At 45.3% G+C, this 20019-nt stretch overlaps 2 protein-coding genes and 1 non-coding gene across 6 annotated transcripts in view; 2 read left to right on the top strand and 1 right to left on the bottom strand.

The window, feature by feature from the left end:
• The window catches only part of SLC25A30 (solute carrier family 25 member 30), an 88997-nt gene extending 73142 nt beyond the window's left edge, over window positions 1-15855 (bottom strand). For 2 of the 3 annotated variants that reach the window (XM_051850042.2, XM_070048793.1), the window contains exon 1: window positions 15721-15847. The gene's annotated coding sequence lies outside the window, so the exon portion shown is untranslated. Of the gene's footprint in view, window positions 1-15720 lie in introns of all 3 variants that reach the window. The other variant, XM_008259996.4, reaches the window with a different exon arrangement.
• On the top strand, window positions 15854-19749 carry TPT1 (tumor protein, translationally-controlled 1). Of its 2 annotated transcripts, XM_070048797.1 has the most exons (6): window positions 15854-16067; window positions 16288-16361; window positions 16865-17055; window positions 17385-17490; window positions 18241-18357; window positions 19214-19749. In XM_070048797.1, the coding sequence occupies exons 1-6, from the start codon at window positions 16040-16042 to the stop codon at window positions 19214-19216; spliced, it is 519 nt and encodes a 172-aa protein (XP_069904898.1). In that variant the 5' UTR covers window positions 15854-16039; the 3' UTR covers window positions 19217-19749. The 2 variants fall into 2 exon arrangements, with proteins under 2 accessions (XP_069904898.1, XP_069904899.1); XM_070048798.1 differs by lacking the exon at window positions 18241-18357 and having other exon boundaries at window positions 15927-16067.
• LOC127492214 (small nucleolar RNA SNORA31) lies at window positions 19029-19156 on the top strand. The gene has a single exon (XR_007921374.2). It is a non-coding gene; the product is annotated as a small nucleolar RNA SNORA31 (small nucleolar RNA).
• Window positions 19750-20019: the final 270 nt, after the last annotated feature.

Below are 20019 nucleotides of genomic sequence, written 5' to 3'. Positions count from 1 at the left end.
GCCCGCCGCGGCGGCCATTGGAGGGTGAACCAACAGCAAAAAGGAAGACCTTTCTCTCTGTCTCTCTCACTGTCCACTCTGCCTGTAAAAAATAAAATAAAAAAATTAAAAAAAATTAAAAAAAAAGAAATATCAAGTTTCCAGAAACTCCTCTTGTAGTCAAACAAATGCCTTGTAGGAAGACAGCATCCATTAGCTGTGAGAATTTACCTGCTGTTTTCTTTAACTATGAAATAAATATTTCAACATGATGCTCCAGATACAAGGTTCTGGAAAGCCACCCTATTGAAGGAATGGACAATATTGGCTACTTAAAAGGAGAAAAACTGAAAATACACAGAGCTATGTTGCCAGCGTTGTGGCCTAGTGGGTAAAGCCACAGCCTGCCATCCCATAAAGGCACAGGTTCGAGACTCTGCTGCTCCACTTCCAATCCAGCTCCCTGTTAATGTGCCTGGGAAAGCAGCGTTAGATAGCCCAAGTGCTTGGACCCCTGCACGTACATGGGAGACCCAGAAGAAACTAGGATTCTGGCTTCAGCCCAGCCCAGCCCCAGGTCGTTGTGGCCATTTGTAGGAGTGAACCAACAGATGGGAGATCACTCTCTCTCTCTCCCTTGCTATCTCTGCATTTCAAATAAATAATTTTTAAAAAATTGAAAATATACAGAGCTCAAGGCACTCAGGGCTTCTTGCTTTACAAGTGCGCTTCACAGAGGTCCCCTTCAGGTGCTATGTGTGCTTCTCTGCATGTATATTGTTCATGAACCAAAACAAGATGGCCCAAAGATGCAAATTCACTCAGAAGGACAGGAAGAGCACCAGCAGTTCATCAATAGGGCTGGCATTTTGGCTCAATGGGTTCAGCTGCCGTCTGCAATGCTGGTGTCCCGTATGAGTGCTCACTTCCCATTCAGCTCCCTAATGCACCTGGGAAAGCTGTGGAAGATGACCTAAGTATTTGAGTCCTTGCTACCTATGTGGAAGACCTGGATGGAGTTCTAGGCTCCTGGCTCCAGCTGGCTGAGCCCTGGTCATTGTAGCCATTTAGGGAGTAAACCGTTGGATGGAAGACCTCCTTTCTCTCTCTCTCTCTCTCTCTCATTCTGCCTTTCAAATAAATAATTACATCTTCAAAAAAATTGCTTATCGTTGTAAATTACAGGTAATGAAGTTTGCCAGTTTAACCATTTTAAGTGTACAATTCAGAGATATTAAGTACATTCCCAGTGTTGTGCAACCATCAGCACTAACCACTTGCAGAACTTTTGTCATTATCCCAAACAGAAACTCTGTCAAATGCTCGACTTCACTGACTCCTTCCAACCACCCTGAAAGCCACCTCATTTCCCAGGTGAGGAGACTGAGGCCCAGCAGACAGCCTGAATAGGTTACATGGCTGCTCAGTGGCCACCTGCCAAAGATCGGGTTGTAACTGCTCCACTTCCCCCAGCAAACCAAGGGAGGGACATACCAGTATGTTCTCCAGGCAGAATTTCCTTCTACAACCAACCAAAGGTCTCTGAAGTAACTGCAAACACGAACAGGTGTCAAAATAGAAAAAGTATTACAAATCTGATCTGAAAACACTATTGCCTAATCCCCAGAGCTGACTCCTTCTGTCACCCCAGGCTCACAGCTAACCGCAGGTTCATGACCACCTGCAACAGGTTTGCCTCAGGAACAAGAGTATTCATTTCCCCCTACCACAGCCAGTAGAGGCAGCATAGCCAGGTGGGCCTCCTCCATGACCAGGAGGCCCAGGGACCAGAACCAGCAAACACTCTGGTCATCCCACACATATTCGTATTCAAATCAATTTAACCTAAATCAGCAAGTCCCATTTCTTGAGGCAAGGCACGAGCTACTCTATCCACTGCAAAAGGAGATCCTGCAAGGGACTGAGAAACACACCATGTTGGACTCTCCTTTTCCCTGGCACTCTTCCCCCTTCTCACCTCTCACGGACTTGGAGAATTTAGCAGGACAACCTGAAGCTATATAGCCCAGCCCTTTCCTTTCCCTTCTTTTTCTTCCAAAGCAGAATGCCTATCATTTGGCGTGATCTGGGGGTTAAGCATTAGGAAGTCCTTTGCCCACAGATAGAATCTCTGACCATATCCCACATAACAAGAGCCCAAAGGACCCATCCCCCACCCAGGGTCCCTGGGCAAAACAGTAACATTTCATCAACAGCTGTCTTTCAGGCCCAGACACAGGAAACAGGTGGCTTCAACTCAGGAAATTAGTGGCTTCCACCAACCTGGGATAGTCATAGCCACAGCCAGGAGAGCTGAGCATATGCCAACATCTGAGAATTAACCAGAAAGAAACATTTCCTTAATGTTAATGCTAAGATCTCCATCCCAAGTGGGGCTTAAGCCTTTTTCCCTTAACACAAGATGTACATTTAAGCATGTTTCTGAGCTGTGCCTGTGTGGGCTTCTGCCTACCCTACATCTGATGACAAATACTTTCCTTCTTGCAAATCATTTCCTTTAGGATAAGAGACACCCAGTTCCCTCTACTTTGGAAATGACTCCCTGTGGTCTCCTTATTTGCTGCAAGTAACAACTCCTACTTTGTGTGCCAACTACTTATGGTGGAGGTTCTGACTTGGAATCACCAAGAAGTGGAGCCATGATGCCGGTGCTGTGGCATAGCGGGTAAAGCCGCTGCCTGCAGCGCCAGCATCCCATATGGGCACCGGTTCATGCATCAGCTGTTCCACTTCCAACCCAGCTCCTTGCTAATGGCCTGGGAAAGCAGTGGAAGATGGCCCAGGTGCTTGGGTCCCTGCTATCCACATGGGAGACCTGGAAGAAACCCCTGACCTGGCTTTGGCTTAGCCTAGCCCTGGGCTATTGCAGTCATCTGGTAAGTGAACCAGTGGATGGAAAATCTCTCTCTCTCTAGCTGCCTCTCTCTCTCTAACTCCTGACTTTCACATACATAAAAAATTTTTTCAAAAAGAAGTGGAGCCACCACCGGAGTGGGTAACATGACCTCCCACCTGGCCTTTGTCAGCAATAAAGGTAATGTGTTGGTCTCCACCTGCCACTCTCTGCTCTCATATCCTAATTGTGAAGAAGACAGGCAGCAGTACTGTGCCCCCTTAAAAACTCTGGCATGCTTTTTTGTTGACTGAAATATCAGTCTGGTTGAAGAGTAAAATAAGCAGAATTTATTTAGAGTCAAAGTGAGGACTTGCGCCCCGGGCAGGTCAGCAGCCTGAGTAGACTGCACCAGTTGTGTCTGTTGGGACTCGGGTTTCACACCCTTTTTCCCTGAGTACGTGCAAGAAGGCAGGCCCACAAGACACATTCAGTCACAGTACATCTGGCTGGTCTTTACCGAGAGGACAGCACCCTGTGACACAGAGCAAGCCTGGCTGTGATTCCAAGGGAGTATGCAATAGTGTTACCCATACGCAGCAGAAGGCAAGTATTGGGGTGACTGACTATTTTACCACAATGGCCTTGGACATAAAGCTGATTCCTTTCATCCTTTCACGGTTTTTTGGCTGCAGCAGATGTCCCTGCTGTGGAGAGGTGAGGGGTCGTGAAGTTAGTGTGTGGCCTCTTCACAGCATACATCTTTCCAGCTGACTCAGGCCTCTGCAGCGCCTTTTATTCTGGAGATTTCCATCAGTTCACAGTTGCATAGGTGAGTGTTAGCAGTTGGAGGTCCTTGCTAAGAAGCCAGTTATTAAAGTCGCCAAAGGACAAAACTTGCTCTGAGTATTGTCTTTAGAAATGTTTACTACTCTTTAGGAATTGCTGGTTTAATTTACCCTGTCCAAGTTACGTGCTGTCAGCAACACCCAGGTCTTCTCATCACACTATGCCGTAATTTGCATGTCTCATGTCTGTTCAACTTTTCTTCAGGGCGAGGACTCTGGCTTGTTCATGTTGTACATCTAGGAATTAACAGGGAGCATGGTATCTCGCAATTGTTGTGTATATATTTGATTCTTATCAAAAGCTAGTAAAATTTCTTTTGGGAAAGGACCGCCTTTGGGAAAATACTTAACAAGCTCTCTGTTGTAGAGGTGAGAGGACTCGAAGGCAGGCCAGAGAGGTGGTTAAGCTGCTGTGTATGAGAAACAGGAGGGATTCCTAATCATTTTCTGCTGATGTGGAAGATGGAGAGTGAGGCTGAGGACGCAGAGAGAACAGCCAGCAAGCAGGTCAGCTAGGTCACAGTGGGGGACTGATGACACCTTATAAACAGCGACCCTCAGAGGTGCAGCTGAAGTGGCACTGCTGTGAAGTGATACACTCTCCCTCTTCCTACGTGTCACCAGCAACTGTGGCTAAAGCTGGGTGGAAATCTGGGGGAGGTTTGGGGTTTCCTCCCGAGGAGACCCCAGGCATCTGTGTTACAGGAACAATGCTTGTGACTGATGGCTGGCAGAGTATTCTGTCCGTTACACATCATAAAGTAAATTTATCTTTGGATCAATCCAGATCTCAGAGAGCTCTAAGGCAGGGCCCCTTTTTTCTGCCTACTAGAATTATTTTTGTTGAACTGAATTTGAAGGAAGTTATAAGAAAAAAGCCATAGAACCTCAGAGTCAGCCCTTAAGGCATTTGGATCCGGCTAAAAAGCCCATGAGAGTTTCTCAGGCATGGAAAGCCAAGACACTATGGCAAAAAAAATGACCTAAGTGAAAGATCTCTGTGAGAGAGATTCCAGCAGAAATAACGGGCCATCAAATAAAGAGGTACCTTCCTCTTAAGGGAGGAGAGAACTTCTACTTTGATTATGGCCTTGTCTAAATAAGGTCGGAGTTTGTGAACTGAAGAGGCTTCCATAGCCTTGGCAGCTCATGACAAGAGCCTCGGGTGATTACTGATGTCATAAATAAGAGTGTCAACTGTTGGCTCAACAATGGGAGTCACTGTGCACTTACTCCCCATGTAGGATCTCTGTCCTTAATGTGTTGTACTATGCGAATTAACAGGTGAAACTAGTACTCAAACAGTACTTTATACTTTGTGTATCTGTGTGGGTACAAACTGTTGAAATCTTTACTTAGTATATACCAAGTTGATCTTCTGTATATAAAGATAATTGAAAATAAATATTGATGAAGAATGGGATGGAAGAGGCAGTGGGAGATGGGATGGTTGCGGGTGGGATGGAGGTTATGGGGAGAAAAGCCACTGTAATCCGAAAGTTGTACTTTCGAAATTTATACTTATTAAATAAAAGTTTAAACAAAAAAAAAAACCATAGGAAACACATTACTAAATTTACAGTGAGGCTTTTGTTGAGACTCATTACGTGATGAGGCTCCATAGGAGAAATACTTTGTATTATTAAAAACTTAAAAGCTGGGGCCTGCGCTGTGGCTTATCGTGTTAATCCCATATGGGTAACAATTTGAGTCCTGGCTGCTCCACTTCTGATCCAGCTCCCTGCTAATGCACCTGAGAAAGCAGCTGAAGATGGCCCAAGTAAATGGGCCCCTGCACCCAAGCTCCTGGCTCGTACCTTCGGAAGGGCCCAGTTCTGTCTGTTGCAGCCATCTGGGGAGTGAACCAGTGGATGGAAGCTCTCTGTCTCTCCCTCTCTTTCAAATAACATTTTTAAAAACGTTTTCTCACAATAAAATTATTTTTATTCAAAAATGATGAATATTTTAACTAGTTGTATTTCTGCATTTGCTTTGGTTGCTCAACGCTCCCAACAAAATTAGGAATCCATCTCTGATGACTGAGCAGAGCCAGGACACCCAGTTTGATACCATCCTTATTCCTGGATACATCTAATTTTCTTATTTGCATTTTTCATTTGTACCAACAATCTCATTACTGTTTGAAGGAGGTTGGATTACATACAATGCTAAGTGGTGCTACCAATAATTATTCAACAAGGCAAAGCATAATGAAAAGAAATTAATATGCTCTCTGAATTATGCTGTCTCTAATTGCCACCCCAGTGTGCTGTGTACTTGGAAGAGTGGAAAGTAGGAGATAAGCTATCTTTCTCCTGCAGTGTGTTGGTGAGCACTTTCCCAGCCCTTCTTCATTCTCCCTAAAGATGCACTTGCTGCCATTTTTAGCAAACAGAATTTATGTGTCAATATTTTGGATCAAAATTGTGCTAGCTCACCCGCACACAGACACACACACACTCTGCTTATTCTGTGATCCAGAAACCCTTTACTTCTCACCCACACAATTTAGATCTGGAAGTCTCTTAGCTCTTCTCAGGTATGAATGTTTATTTCTTTAGTGCATTTTCCTTATAAGTTACCTGTATATAATATAAACACTTCCCCACAACTTATCTGCATTATGATGTTTGGTATCTGTGAGAAAAAGAGTATTTCAAAAATTAAATGTGAAAACACTACTGGGTAAACAACCAAGTACTGCAATTAGTGCCATGTTTCCCTTGATCTGCCCCCTGTCCCCACAGCTGCCTCCTAGAGTCACCACTGTTATCAGCTGTATGGATAGCCTTCTAGCCTCGTGGGTCTGCTTTTACAAACACACACGTGTATCTATGGCAATGTAATGGTTTTAATTATGTGTGTCTGTGTGCTAAGTAAATGGAAGCCGCTGTGCGTGTTGTGCTGTTCTGCATCTTGCATTTTTCAACCTAAAAAAGTGTTTTAGAGCCCATTTCCTGCTCCAAGGGAAGAGCTCTGTAGTAGGTTAACTTACTCCACCAGGATCTTCTGGCCACTGGCTGCTGCTCTTCCACCTTTACTTTTCAATCAATAGCACTGCACAAACACACATACACACACACAAAATCCTTAAGTTGCAGGTCATAAAGAAATTTTGAAAATCTGATTGTAGAAACATGATTACCTCATGGAGTTGCTATGCTAAAATTCAGTAATAAACCATATTACTACTATTATTAGACTTGGTCTGAAGATCCTTTATTCAATAACGACTCACTGGTTGCTTCCTAGGCACTGTTCCAGGCTCTGAGGATACATCCGTGAGCAAAAAAGACCATCTCTACCTCATGGCGCTTACATTGTCTTGAGGAGAGACTGACAATAAAGTCAAAAGAATCATAAGTGGGTCAGTAAGTACTACAAAGACAAATTAGGGAGGACAGGCAGTGTGGCCTCATGGGTTAAGCTATCACTTGGGACCTGGCCTCCCATCCTGAAGTGCTGGTTCAGATCCAGCTTCCTGCTAATACACATCTTGGGAGTCAGCAGGTGGTGGCTCAAGGATTCCTCGGGTCCACAGGAGACCCACACGGAATTCCTGACACTGGCTTCAGCCTGGCCCAGCCCCAGCTGCTGTCAGCAGTGCTCTCTCTTTTTTACTCTCTCAGACTTGGAAGCAGATGAAAATGAATAATCATTTTTAAACAAAGAAAAATTAAGAAGAAAACAGATTTCCAAGAAACCAAGGACTACAGTTTTATTTATTTTTTTAAAGATTTATTTTACTTCAAAGGCAGAGTGATAGAGAGGAAGAGGGGGAGAGAGAAAGAGAAAGAAAATCTTCCGGCTGGCGCCGCGGCTCACTAGGCTAATCCTCCGCCTAGTGGCGCCGACACACCGGGTTCTAGTCCCGGTCGGGGTGCCGGATTCTGTTCCGGTTGCCCCTCTTCCAGGCCAGCTCTCTGCTGTGGCCAAGGAGTGCAGTGGAGGATGGCCCAGGTGCTTGGGCCCTGCACCCCATGGGAGACCAGGAAAAGCACCTGGCTCCTGGCTCCTGCCATCGGATCAGTGCGGTGCGCCAGCCGCTGCGCGCCGGCTGCGGCGGCCATTGGAGGGTAAACCAACGGCAAAGGAAGACCTTTCTCTCTGTCTCTCTCTCTCACTGTCCACTCTGCCTGTCAAAAAAAAAAAAAAAAAAAAAAAAAGAAAATCTTCCAATCGTTTGTTGACTCTCCCAAATGACTGCAACAGGCAGGACTAGGCCAAACCAAAGCCAGGAGCCTGGAGCTCCATCTGGGTCTCCATGTAGGTAGCAGCAGGCCCCTAGCACTTGGGCAAACTTCCACTGCTTTCCTAGGTACAGCGTACCTAGCAGAGCAGCCAGGACTCAAACAAGGGCTCCAATATGGGATGCTGGCATCACAGGCAGTGCCTTAACCTACTGTGCTGGTCACCCCAGGGACTGCAATTTTAAACATTGTGGGCAGGAGTGATCCATGGAGAAAAGTCAACATTGGCGCCAACTTGATGTCTTCTGTTTCTATAGATATTAAGTAGCTTCATTTTCAGAGGGATAGAGGGACTTTCAGCAATTTTCTACTCACCACACAGCCCTCCCACTGCTGGCTCACCTTTCAAAAGTTGATTGCTGTAGGGGCCGGCGCTGTGGCGCAGTGGGTTAATGCCCTAGCCTGGGGTGCCAACATCCCATATGGGCGCCGGTTCGAGACCCGGCTGCTCCACTTCCAATCCAGCTCTCTGCTATGGCCTGGGAAGGCAGTGGAGGATGGCCCAAGTTCTTGGGCCCCCGCACCCGTGTGGGAGACCCAGAGGAGGCTCCTGGATCAGCGCAGCTCCGGCTGTTGTGACCAACTGGGGAGTGAACCATTAGATGGAGGACCTCTCTCTCTCTGTGTAACTCTTTCAAATAAATAAATAAATCTTTAAAAAAAAAAAGAAAAACTTGACTGTTGGGACCTACAGTTAGCCGGGGCTGAGCAGTTAAGACAGTGGGTCAGACACTCATGTCCCACATCGGAGTCCCTGGGTTTGACTGATACCCGCCTCCAGCTCCAGACTCCAGCATCTTGCTTATGCAGACCTGTGAAGGCGTGGTGGTAACTGAAGCATCTAGGTCCCTCCCATCCAGGTAGGAGACCTGGGCTGCATTTCCAGCTCCAGGTTTTGGCCATTGTAGGCACTGTGGAATGAATCAGGGGATGGGAGTTCTTTCCCTTTGTCTTTCAAATAAGTAAGTAATTTTTAAAATTATTATTGGGGTCAGTGTTGTGGCACAGTGGGTTAAGCCCATTTTCAATGCCAGCATTCTATATCTGAGTGCCAGTCTGAGTCCTGGCTGCTCCACTTCCAATCTAGCTCCCTGCTAAAGCACCTGAGAAAGCAGTGGATGATGGTCCAAGGGTTTGGGCCCCTTGTCACCCATAGAGGAGACCAAATGAAGTACCAGGCTCCAGCTTTGGCCTGCCCCAGCCTTGGCCACTGCAGTCATATCGGGAGTGAACCAGATCTCTCTTTCAGATAAATAAATAAATCCTTTTAAAAAGATTATTGAGTTGGCTCAATAATCTTCTAGTTGCTCAATAATGTTCTAGTTGCTGAGGTACTTTCAGCAGTTATCAAAGTTCCCTATCTCAGAGAGTTCACATTATAGAGCTGTGCTGTGCAGCACAGTCACTAGCGATTGGTATTTAAACTAAAAGTAAACATTCAGGCCCACAGTCAGTCACCTCAGCCACAGCTTAAGTGCTTAATAAGCACACGTGGCCAGTGGTTACTATATTGGACAGGGCAGATATAGAACACTTCTGTCATGCAGAAAACTTTTTAGGGCAGCTCTCTTCCACAGGAAGGAATCCTGCCGTGTAACCTGACTAAAGCAATGATTTGGTGACAGGCTATAAAAAGTCTGGGACCAAAAAGAGCAGTGAAAATTCAGTAACATTTGTCAAAGTGAAGGGGTCCAGACCACACACCAGGAACAGTCCAGCTTGGCTGTTTCACCCGAATCACCAGCACATGTTTAATAGATCCCAACCCCTCTGCCTGAGTTCTTTATCAACGAAAGCACATTTTGACTAACCTACTTTCTATACTGCAGCTAACCAACTAGAATTTATCACAAGTTAATGGTATTCTGGTTTATAAATCCATCTCTTAAAAGTTTAGTAAACAGAAATCAGTCTCTCTGAACCTGACCCCCAGTGAGCAAAGTGATCAGCCCCACACTAAGAACCAGATTCTGTACTGTAGTTACAGCAAGGACTCTCAGCTGCCTACATTCTTACTAACAAAACTCTGACTTCATGGTGGCAATGAGCCAGGGAGAATGAGCTAGAAGAGGACAGTTTTGCTGCTTGTTTTGTAACTAAGTGCCCGAATGTAACAGTTCGGGGGGGGGACTCCTAGGAGAGCTCCTCAGAAGGGAGACCACAGCTGGAATGCAGCATGTTTCTTTATATGACAGAATAAACCCCTGTGTGTTTAAGCCGTTGTCATCAATTCCTAAGTGATGAAATGGTGAGCCCTATTAAGGTGCCTTTCTCATGTGAAGACTTGTGTGAAGAAGCCAGAAGACATTTTCTGTCTCAGTACCTTTAGGACAAGATACCAAGTCATCTTTAGTGGGAACATGTAGGATAATCTTGTATGTAGTTAGAAATTGCTGCTTAAATCACCATAAGGAATAATGCTATCAAAAAATTTTAATGATCAGGGCGGGTGTTGTGGCAGCCACCACCTGCAACACTGGCATCCCATATGGGCCCGGCTGGTGTCCTGGCTGCTCCACTTCCAATCCAGCTCCCTGCTAATGTGCCTGGGAAAGCAGCGGAGGACGGCCCAAGTGCTTGGGCCCCTGCCACCCATGGGAGAGACCTGAAAGAAGCTCTTGACTCTTGGCTTCAGCTTGGCCTCGCCCCACCTGTTGTGGCTACTGGGAAGTGAACCAGTGGATGGAAGATGTCTCTTCTAACTCTTTCAAATAAAATAAATATTAAAAAAAAAAACAGAAAAAGTTTTAATGATTCCAAAATAACAGCTACTCAACTTGGACAAAGGTAAAAATCCTTGACATTCCTCTGTGGCTTGCAATTAGTGACGGAGCCCCTGTATCCCCCATCTAGCTGCATTCCTGGTGTTAAACAGATATTTTCAAGTTATGGCACAGATTTTGTAGGCTACAGGATGAGTTTTAAGGAATTTCAGTTTTCCTTAATTTTTTATGTCTAGTCACTGAGTTGCCATGGGCCATCAACTATGAACCTGAGATAGATCTCAGTAGGACACAAGCTGAATTCTTTCAGCGATCCACTATTAGTGTTGTGATGAAATAGAATTGTCTTTAACACAACAAATATCAACTAAACCCCAAAATACTTCCAAGCAACAGAGTGTTAATAGTTTCAGAAATATCTTCAGGAGTAATAAAATTTACAAAGAATTATGCATTAAATTCCACCAATATTGACAATTACCTATTGAGGATGCTGGAAATCTCCTTGTCATTTGATTCATAAAATTTTTAATTAAAAAAAATGCCATTTCTACCTGGTTTCAGGAAGGCTGACCTTCTCAAGGTCACAGGACTAGCAACGGGAAAAGCCAAGATTTCAACATAAGGTGGCTTGACTCTGACCTCTATTCTTTTTCACAGTGGCTACTGTTTTTGTAAAATTTGGGGAAAAAATTCTTTTTTCTTTGGTTACAAAACTGGAGAGGTGTTAAAAGAGTAACAAACTTTTGAGGATATGGCATGAGTTTTTCTGAATTATCTGAAAATGTTAGAGCTCAGGAAAAGAATTAAACTGTAATCTGCCTGGGATAATAATCTCACAATCTAGAAACATGAGGTCTGAGACCCTTCCTCTCTCATTTGGCACAAGGTATCTGTTGTTTTCAGATCCCTTTCACTGGGGTACTGAGGAGTCCAGGTTCTTGTCTCCAATTCGCGATGTAAATATTAGCAGAGGAGTATGGTTTATTAGCAAAGTGAAAATACACACTCAAGAAGGGCAGCATGCTCTAGGGTGAGACTCCCACGACCCACAAGGTTTGGGGGCATCCATCTACACGACACGGAGGCAAAGGGTGTGGTGCTTTGAGTGGAGTTTTGCAGCAAAGGGCAAGGATTTCCAGGAATCTAGTGACTGCCTAATTTGAACGTTGGAGAGCCTCAAAAGTGTCACAGTGTCAGGTACATGATGAGAGTGGGAAGGTCACCCATGGTAATTTTATTAGAATGACACTATAATAATATGATACTATACTAAATGATACTACAGTATTGCTGAATGAAGTCAGCAGCACGTTAGAGATTTCTACTGGCAGCAGGTGGGTGAGAGATCTGCTACAGCAGTGATTTTAGGTTGCAGGCCATAGGGATTTTAGAGACAAACCTAGGGAAGGATGTGCTGATATTTCCTGCTATTTTTCTGACCCCCATCTCCTTACCTGTAACACTTTTACCCATTTTGCTTTCTCCCAATTGCCCAGTGTCCTCCAGGTGTCCAGGGAGGCCCCAGAACCCATGTTCCAGGGGGTCCCATTTCTTGGCTCTTCACCATTTTGACTTCCTCATCAAGGCAATCACTCTCCTGCATCCTGCTATTTCACAAGAGTTGTTCTTACTCTGCTGAATGCTTTATTGTGGGATTTATAAAAAATTAAGTAAATCCCTAATTCTTTTGACTTACTAGAATGACGAATTTTACCAATAGCACTAGCTCTAACTTGTTCACGATTGGAACCTCCGTGCTAATTTCAGTGTTAGGGACACAGTTAAATACAAAATACGAGGGTACTTCTCATGGAAAATGGAATTTTTTAATTAAATTTATTTTGGTGCAAAAAAACTTATGTTTTTCATAATACAGAGTTTCATTAACTCTTTGAAGACCCTCTCATATATATATATGTGGATTTCAAAACTTTCTGCACTAAAATAAACAACTTTTATTCTATTGTTCCATGAGCTTTTTAAAAAGTAGAATCATTTTAACGTTTTTTACTGCTTAATAAAAAGTTCTCTTGATGACAGTAGGTATGTAAGGCTGGTAGTGTTCAGAAACATCACTGTTATGATGGTTTCCCCATTTAGCTTGTAGTTTTCAATAATGATTAGAAATTACTTAAATGAAAACTGCTTAAGACCGAATTCATGCAACCATCATTTTCAGGACTGCTGGTGACTTGGGCATATACCTCCTTGTGTCACAAGGCCCAAGTCACTGACATTCACCTCAAAGATGGTTATACTCGAAGTTGTATATAATGGACATGATGGATTCTGCTTTACACTAAGTATTGCCAGACAGCAGGTGGCTTTCAATTCCAGAAACAGAAGTCCATGGGTTTAATGAATCTTTCAGATTCAGGTGGTTTTCTTATACAGCCATCTTCAACAAAGCAGACTTTGGTAACCATCCCTTCTTTTTTCTTTTTCCTATTTGAATAACTTTTAATACTTCTGTTTCTCCTTGGGCAAGAACTTTAGGCAGAGGGACTTCCCATTTCCCCACTTTCTGGTTATGATTTTGTTTAATCTTTTTTTTTCATTTTCAATTATCTTTATATACAGAAGATCAATTTAGTATATATTAAGTAAAGATTTCATCAGTTTGCACCCACACAGAAACACAAAGTGTAAAATACTGTTTCAGTACTAGTTATAGCATTACTTCACATTGGACAACACATTAAGGACAGATCCCACATGAGAAGTAAGTACACAGTGACTCCTGTTGTTGACTTAACAATTTGACACTCTATGTTTATGGCGTCAGTAATCTCCCTAGGCTCTAGTCATGAGTTGCTAAGGCTATGGAAGCCTTTTGAGTTTGACGACTTTGATCTTATTCCGACAGGGTCATAGTCAAAGTGGAAGTTCTCTCCTCCCTTCAGAGAAAGGTACCTCCTTCTTTGATGGCCCCGTTCTTTCCACTGGGATCTCACTTGCGGAGATCTTTCATTTAGGTCGTCTTCTTTTTTTTTCAGAGTGTCTTGGCTTTCCATGCCTAAAATACTCTCATGGGCTCCTCAGCCATATCCGAATGCCTTAAGGGGTGATTATGAGGCCAGAGTGCTATTTAGGACATCTGCCATTCTATGAGTCTGCTGTGTATCCTGCTTCCCATGTTGGATCGTTCTCTCCCTTTTTGATTCTATCAGTTAGTATTAGCACACTAGTCTTGTGTGATCCCTTTGACTCTTAGACCTATCAGTGTGATCAATTGTGAACTGAAATTGATCACTTGGAATAGTGAGATGGCATTGGTACATGCCACCTTGATGGGATTGTATTGGAATCCCCTGGCACGTTTCTAACTCCACCATCTGGGGCAAGTCCGATTAAGCATGTCCCAAATTATACATCTCCTCCCTCTCTTATTCCCACTCTTATATTTAACAGGGATCACTTTTCAGTTAAAATTTAAACACCTAAGAATAATTGTGTGTTATAATTGTGTGATTTTGTTTAATCTTAACTCACACTGTTCCTCTCTGTCCAACAGATAGGCAGGGACTGCTGCCATGAGAGTCTTTTCATCATTCCTTTGGTGTTTCTCTGTTCATGAATCTAATAGTCTTTTTTTTCTATTAATGGTTTTTATTCTTTTTTTAAAGGTTTATTTATTTATTTGAAAGGCAGAGTTACAGAGAGGGGAAGTAACAAAGAGAGCTCTTCCATCCACCCGTTCACTCCCTAGATGGCCACAACAGCCAGAGCTGGGCTGGTCTGAAACCAGGAGCCAGGAACTTCTTCCAGGTCTTCCATGTAGGTGCAGGGGCCCAAGCACTTGGGCCATCTTCCAGGCTCATTACCAGGGAGCTGGATCGGAAGTGGAGCAGCTGGGACTTGAACCGGTGCACACATGGGATGCAGGCGCTGCAGGCAGAGGTTTAACCTCCTACACCAGTGTCAGCCCTCCCTGCCCCACCCCCCATAGTCATTTTCATCTGTGTCTTCTCAGCTAGGCACTGCTTACGTAGAGTTTAGCCTTTAGATCAATCATCTTTTTTTGCTTTCTTTGAACGTTCATGAGCCGCTCGACTTTTCTTTCTCATAGTAATCCAAACGATACCTATAGCATTTACGGTGTAATTCAATATATTCATTTTGTGGCACGGTGACTGTCTTAAGGCCGCTGGATGTGGCCTCCTGGAAACCAAGAACTTCCCAACTTTTGGGTCTCAGAAAACCATGAGAGGACCCGCGCAGCCCGCGACAGGAAAATTCCCACAAACTTAAAGATTTGTTCCTGGCCTACATCTATGCCTTCAAAAGAAAAGATGCTCCTAGAAAGGGCTAAGTCCCTAATAATTGACTTTCCAGCCCTTCAAAGGCTAGCTGGGTTTGGGGGACACTCGCTATTTTGGTTTGTTTAACCCCCTAGCACCAGGGATAAAATTTCAACGTCATACTAAAGGGACAACATACCCTTTTCTTGCAAACAAAGGCCACACTTCAATACCAAGTGCAAAACAAAAGGGAAGAGCTCTTTGGCGGTCTGCCACAAACACGACACCCTAAGCTTTCTAATTCCGGACCAAACTGAAACAGACGGGAGAGCCGGGCAAGCTTCCGCGCCACCTGCTTCCCTCGCGAGGTCCCTTCTCCCACACTGGGCGCCCGCCACGATTATTCCCCGGGGGGCCGGGCGGGCCGTCCTGGGTCCCCCACCCGGACAAAGGCGCCCGAGAACCCCAGACGGGACCGCTGTGGGGCAAAGCCGGGAAGTTCTCGGAGAGCACGGGAGTTAGACAAGCACCCAGACGGCGCTGGGGTCGCCTCCAGGGGTCAGAGCCCCTCCTTCCGTAAACGCAGGTCCCTCCCTCTGTTGACATGTTCGCTCCCAGAAAAGGGAGGGAACTTGGGTGGGGCGGAAGCTTGACGAGAGTTCACGTAAGCTGCCCCCAGGCCGCCCCGCAGGGCAGGGTAGGGAGGCGCAGAGCCCTCACTTCTCCCACTCTCCCTAGCCGAGGGCGGAAGACCGCTCCTCGAGCCCCCGCCAACCCGCCCCTCCCCATCCCGCACACTCCCGTGTCCCAGCCCTCGCGTACCCGCCGAACACAGACGGCATCCCGGCTCCCAGCCAAGTACCCGGATGTCCGCGTTTCTCCGCCCCGACCAGGCCTAGCCGTGGCCCCGCCCCCGCGCCGCTCTGCGTGCCACGTCACTGCTTGCGGCGCTTCCGGGAGCGCAGCGGGCGATGACGTAGAAGGACGTGCCCTCTATATGAGGTTGGGGAGCGGCTGAGTCGGCCTTTTCCGCCCGCTCCCCCCTACCCCCGAGGGCCGCTCCGGCTGCACCGCGCTCGCTCTGAGCTCCGGGCTCCTGCCAAGCTAGCGCCGCCGCTGTCGTCTCCTACCAGCCGCCATCATGATTATCTACCGGGACCTCATCAGCCGTGAGTTTTGACTGCACTACCCCCTTGTGCCGCACACGGCTTGGGTGCGGGTGGGGGCGGACGCCGCCGCGGGCCCAGGCGACGCCGGCGGCTTTTCCCGAAGCGAGGAGGGTCGGTGCCTGGGACACGCGCCCGGGGAGGGGCGGGGGCCGCGTGCGGCAGCCGGCGCGGGAAATGGCGCCGGGCGCGGTGTGACGGGCGCGTCTCTGTCCCCGCGCAGACGATGAGATGTTCTCCGACATCTACAAGATCCGGGAGATCGCGGGCGGACTGTGCCTGGAGGTGGAGGGGAAGGTGAGTCGCTCGGGCCGCCGCGCGGGGGAGGCGAGGCCGGGCGGGCTCGGGTTTCCGCCGCACCCCCTCCCGAGGTTGTGCAATCCTCCCCGCCGCCTCCTGGCGGAGGAGACGCTCTTTCCGGGCTTGGGTTTTTCTAGAAAAGTGGAGGCGGAGCTGAGCCTGTAAATAGGTCCGCTGCCTCGGCGCCCATCCTCCTCCCTGGCCGTCCGGGACAGGTCTCTGCTTTGGCAGTGCCAAGCCCTCGGACTTTGGCCTTTCCTGCTTCTCAACGCGTGAGTCCACAACTGGACACCTCTTCCCTTTGCTTGTAAAGGACTCCGTTTTCGTTGTAGTCAACAGACCCATGAGTGCTTGCTGAGTTGGATAGCAAGGGTCATGGGTGACTTCTCTCCCAGTGCGCGCGTGGTTTTCCCTGAGATCTAGGAACGTTTGTTGAGATGGGTGGTGGAGTCAGGAAGTGTTTCCGCCCTTCCCAGCTTAACTGCTTTTTCTTAATGCAGATGGTCAGTAGGACAGAGGGTAACATTGATGATTCGCTCATCGGTGGGAATGCCTCCGCCGAAGGCCCGGAGGGCGAAGGTACCGAAAGCACAGTGATCACTGGTGTTGATATTGTCATGAACCATCACCTGCAGGAAACCAGCTTCACAAAAGAAGCCTACAAGAAGTACATCAAAGATTACATGAAATCGTAAGTGGTCCCAGCAACGCACAGCTCATGTGTGGACTCTTAAAAGGATTTAGGGATGGGCTGGCTTGAGCTCCTTTAACAGTAGACAGACTTGGTGAAAGACCCTAGTGGGGGCTTTGCTTTTTGCTACCTTCTGAGCAATGTGAGCATACTGGAGTAGTGCTTTGGAACTAGTAAGCGTGAAATTCAGAATTGTAAATATTCACGGAAGACCCTGTCTATAGCCTAGTGATAACTGAATCTTCCCATGTTACTTTGCTCTTTTCTTTTGTTATGGTCTGAATTTACTTTTTTTTAAAAAATAACACGTAAATAAAATGTTGTTCCAGAATCAAAGGCAAACTTGAAGAACAGAGACCAGAGAGAGTAAAACCTTTTATGACAGGGGCTGCAGAACAAATCAAGCACATCCTTGCTAATTTCAAAAACTACCAGGTAAACATCTTGAAATATTGGGATCGAATAATTTATGGTTTTAACTGCAAGAACAAAAAATGACTTCATTGATCTGTAACAGCGAAGTTGTGGCTTTGAGCTGGTTAAATTTAGCTTCATAGGATCAGGGAGCAGCAGTCCATCTGTGCTTTGTCTTCAGATCCCATCTACTGATTGAAAAGCCTACCACCACCCACCTTGCTTTGTTTTCCCAGATTACATTTCTCTTGGATTGCTTCCTAACCTCTTAAGTCTTCCAACTTTTCTCTTTACAGTTCCATTGTGTTGGTACTTTTTTTTTCTTTTTAAGACTTAAGTGACTTCCCTCTACTTTCATTAAAAAAAAAAAAACCACAGCTGGGCTCTTAATTTTCCAGCTGTCATACATCTATTGGCTGTGAGATAGTTTCCCTATGTGATAATACTTTGTTGTCAGTATTGTGTTCCCTGTGTTTGGTTATGTCAATTGGCTTGTAGGTTTTGGAATTGTGCATGTAGGGCTGAGAAAGTAGATTTCCAGAAATGCTAAAGTGTTTTTGATTGCTCTGTACTCTTACTGTGGTCAGCATTTGTGCTTTAGTCAAGTGAACAGATGTTTGTGATTAATGAGCATTTCTAGGCATCAGCTTCTGGTTGCAAAAATTTGATTTTGTAGTATTCTGAATCATCCTTTGTTGCGTTGTAGTTTATTGGATAGGATACATGTTTGTATGCAGTGGTCTAATTCTGGGTACTTGTTTGTTTCTCAAGTTCTATATTGGTGAAAACATGAATCCAGATGGCATGGTTGCTCTGCTGGACTACCGTGAGGATGGTGTGACCCCGTTTATGATTTTCTTTAAGGATGGTTTAGAGATGGAAAAATGTGTAAGTATGAGGAAGTGGGTTGGGATTAAATGATATAAAAATGGAGTTACTTTGGGTGTGAGTCTCACTGTCTAATGCCACAGAGATGGTTGCCATAGATTCTACAGTTTTCTCTTTAAAATGTGATCCATTTTCTTCTGGGGTGGGCTCTAAAAAAGATGATGTTCACATGTAAAAGATAACAGTATTTAAAAGGGCTTAGAATCTTGATTCTCTAGGAAGTTTAGTGTATGAGGCATTCCGCAATTTAACAGCTGGTGAGCAGAGAAGCCTCTACGTTGATCTTCCCATAGATAATGGCCTCATTCTCATTCTATGCTCACCCTTTGCCATGCCTGGGTGAGTCTCAAGTCTTTCACCTTGGTAGCTAATCATTGAAAACTTTTAGGAGATTGTTAGCTTTTAGTAAATACAGTTGGAGCTGACTGTTGAACTGATAGGCAAATTGCATTAGTAAACACAGGGCACTGTTTAAAGCTGTACAGAAACAAAAGCATTCTTTGTCCTGGATTTCAGAGACTTAAAGCTGTGTTAAACAAGATTAGGGCAAGATGACTTGCCAAAGGGAAGGTTATTCAGATAGTAACCGGAGTTTTTGTTGGTAGAACGCGGTGTGAGTGGGACTTGGGAACTTCTCTGGAAAATGTTACCTCTGCTTTGGTGAGGATGTTCTGCATCCACTGATAGACCTTGAACAGTCTGCTGTTGTTCTTTTGGTTTGCACTAGGATGCCAAAGAAAAATCCCTGCGCTTTCTGTCTGTCTTTGTGGCAGCCCAGATTGAATTGGGGAATACATTTGTAGCCTAGAAATGTTGCTTGGAGAGTGTTGATGTAATTTTTTTTTTTTTTCTTCAGTAACAAAGTTGGCAATTTGGATCTATCACTGCTCATCGTAACTGGCTGCTGCTTGTCATCCACACAACACCAGGATTTACAGGAAGTGGGACTGATGTTATCTTGAGCTCCTCACTTATTTTGACCATGATTTACTTCAAGTGGAGGCATTGTTTTTAAGGCAAAAAACATTGTCATGTAGGTTGTCTAAAAATAAAATGCATTTAAATTCATTTGAGAGAATGCCTATTAGTTTAATGTACATTTAAGCTAAATCCATCCTGTAGTGTGTTCCTGGAGAAGCTAAAGCCTGGTTTGTAGACAACTACTAGAAAGCATAAGACTGTCTTCAGATAACTTCTACAGTGAAAACTGCTGGGACTGGAATATAAACTGAGAATCCAAAGTTAAATTCTGAATTACAGTAAAGGGAAAAACCATGCTCATAGCAGTGCCAACATTTGAAGTGGAGCCTTAACACATTTCATCACCTACAACGGAAGTAGCTAACTGGAAGAGATTACCAAAAGAATAAAGAGAGACTGATTGAGTTGAAAGCAAAGTATTGTCTGAGCTTATTTGACAATGAACCAAGTATCATGGAGTGAATGTCAGAACTCCCTGGAAACTAGGGACAGGTTGGCACACTGGCCTGTCCTGCACCTGCTTTGTGCCAATGAGAAAGACCCCTTAGAGGAGTTGGAATTGGAATTCGTATCCTGTTGTGGAGCACTGGCGTGCTTGTTGAGCAGGTGACAAGGTGCTCTATACCTTGCAAGAGCAGGGCTGAGTGGCAGTTGGGCCTGTAAGTTCTAAGATAACCATGT

Source organism: Oryctolagus cuniculus, chromosome 9, assembly GCF_964237555.1.
Source record: "Oryctolagus cuniculus chromosome 9, mOryCun1.1, whole genome shotgun sequence".
NCBI lineage: Eukaryota > Metazoa > Chordata > Mammalia > Lagomorpha > Leporidae > Oryctolagus > Oryctolagus cuniculus.
This window is presented reverse-complemented; position numbering and strand designations above follow the sequence as displayed.

Bases quoted from the DNA above. Each gene is read 5' to 3' on its own strand.
- TPT1 (XM_070048797.1), top strand. From the start codon at position 16,040: ATGATTATCTACCGGGACCTCATCAGCC. The intron at 16,068-16,287 runs GTGAGTTTTGAC...GTCCCCGCGCAG, and splicing joins CTACCGGGACCTCATCAGCC to ACGATGAGATGTTCTCCGAC. The intron at 17,056-17,384 runs GTAAGTGGTCCC...ATGTTGTTCCAG, and splicing joins ATCAAAGATTACATGAAATC to AATCAAAGGCAAACTTGAAG.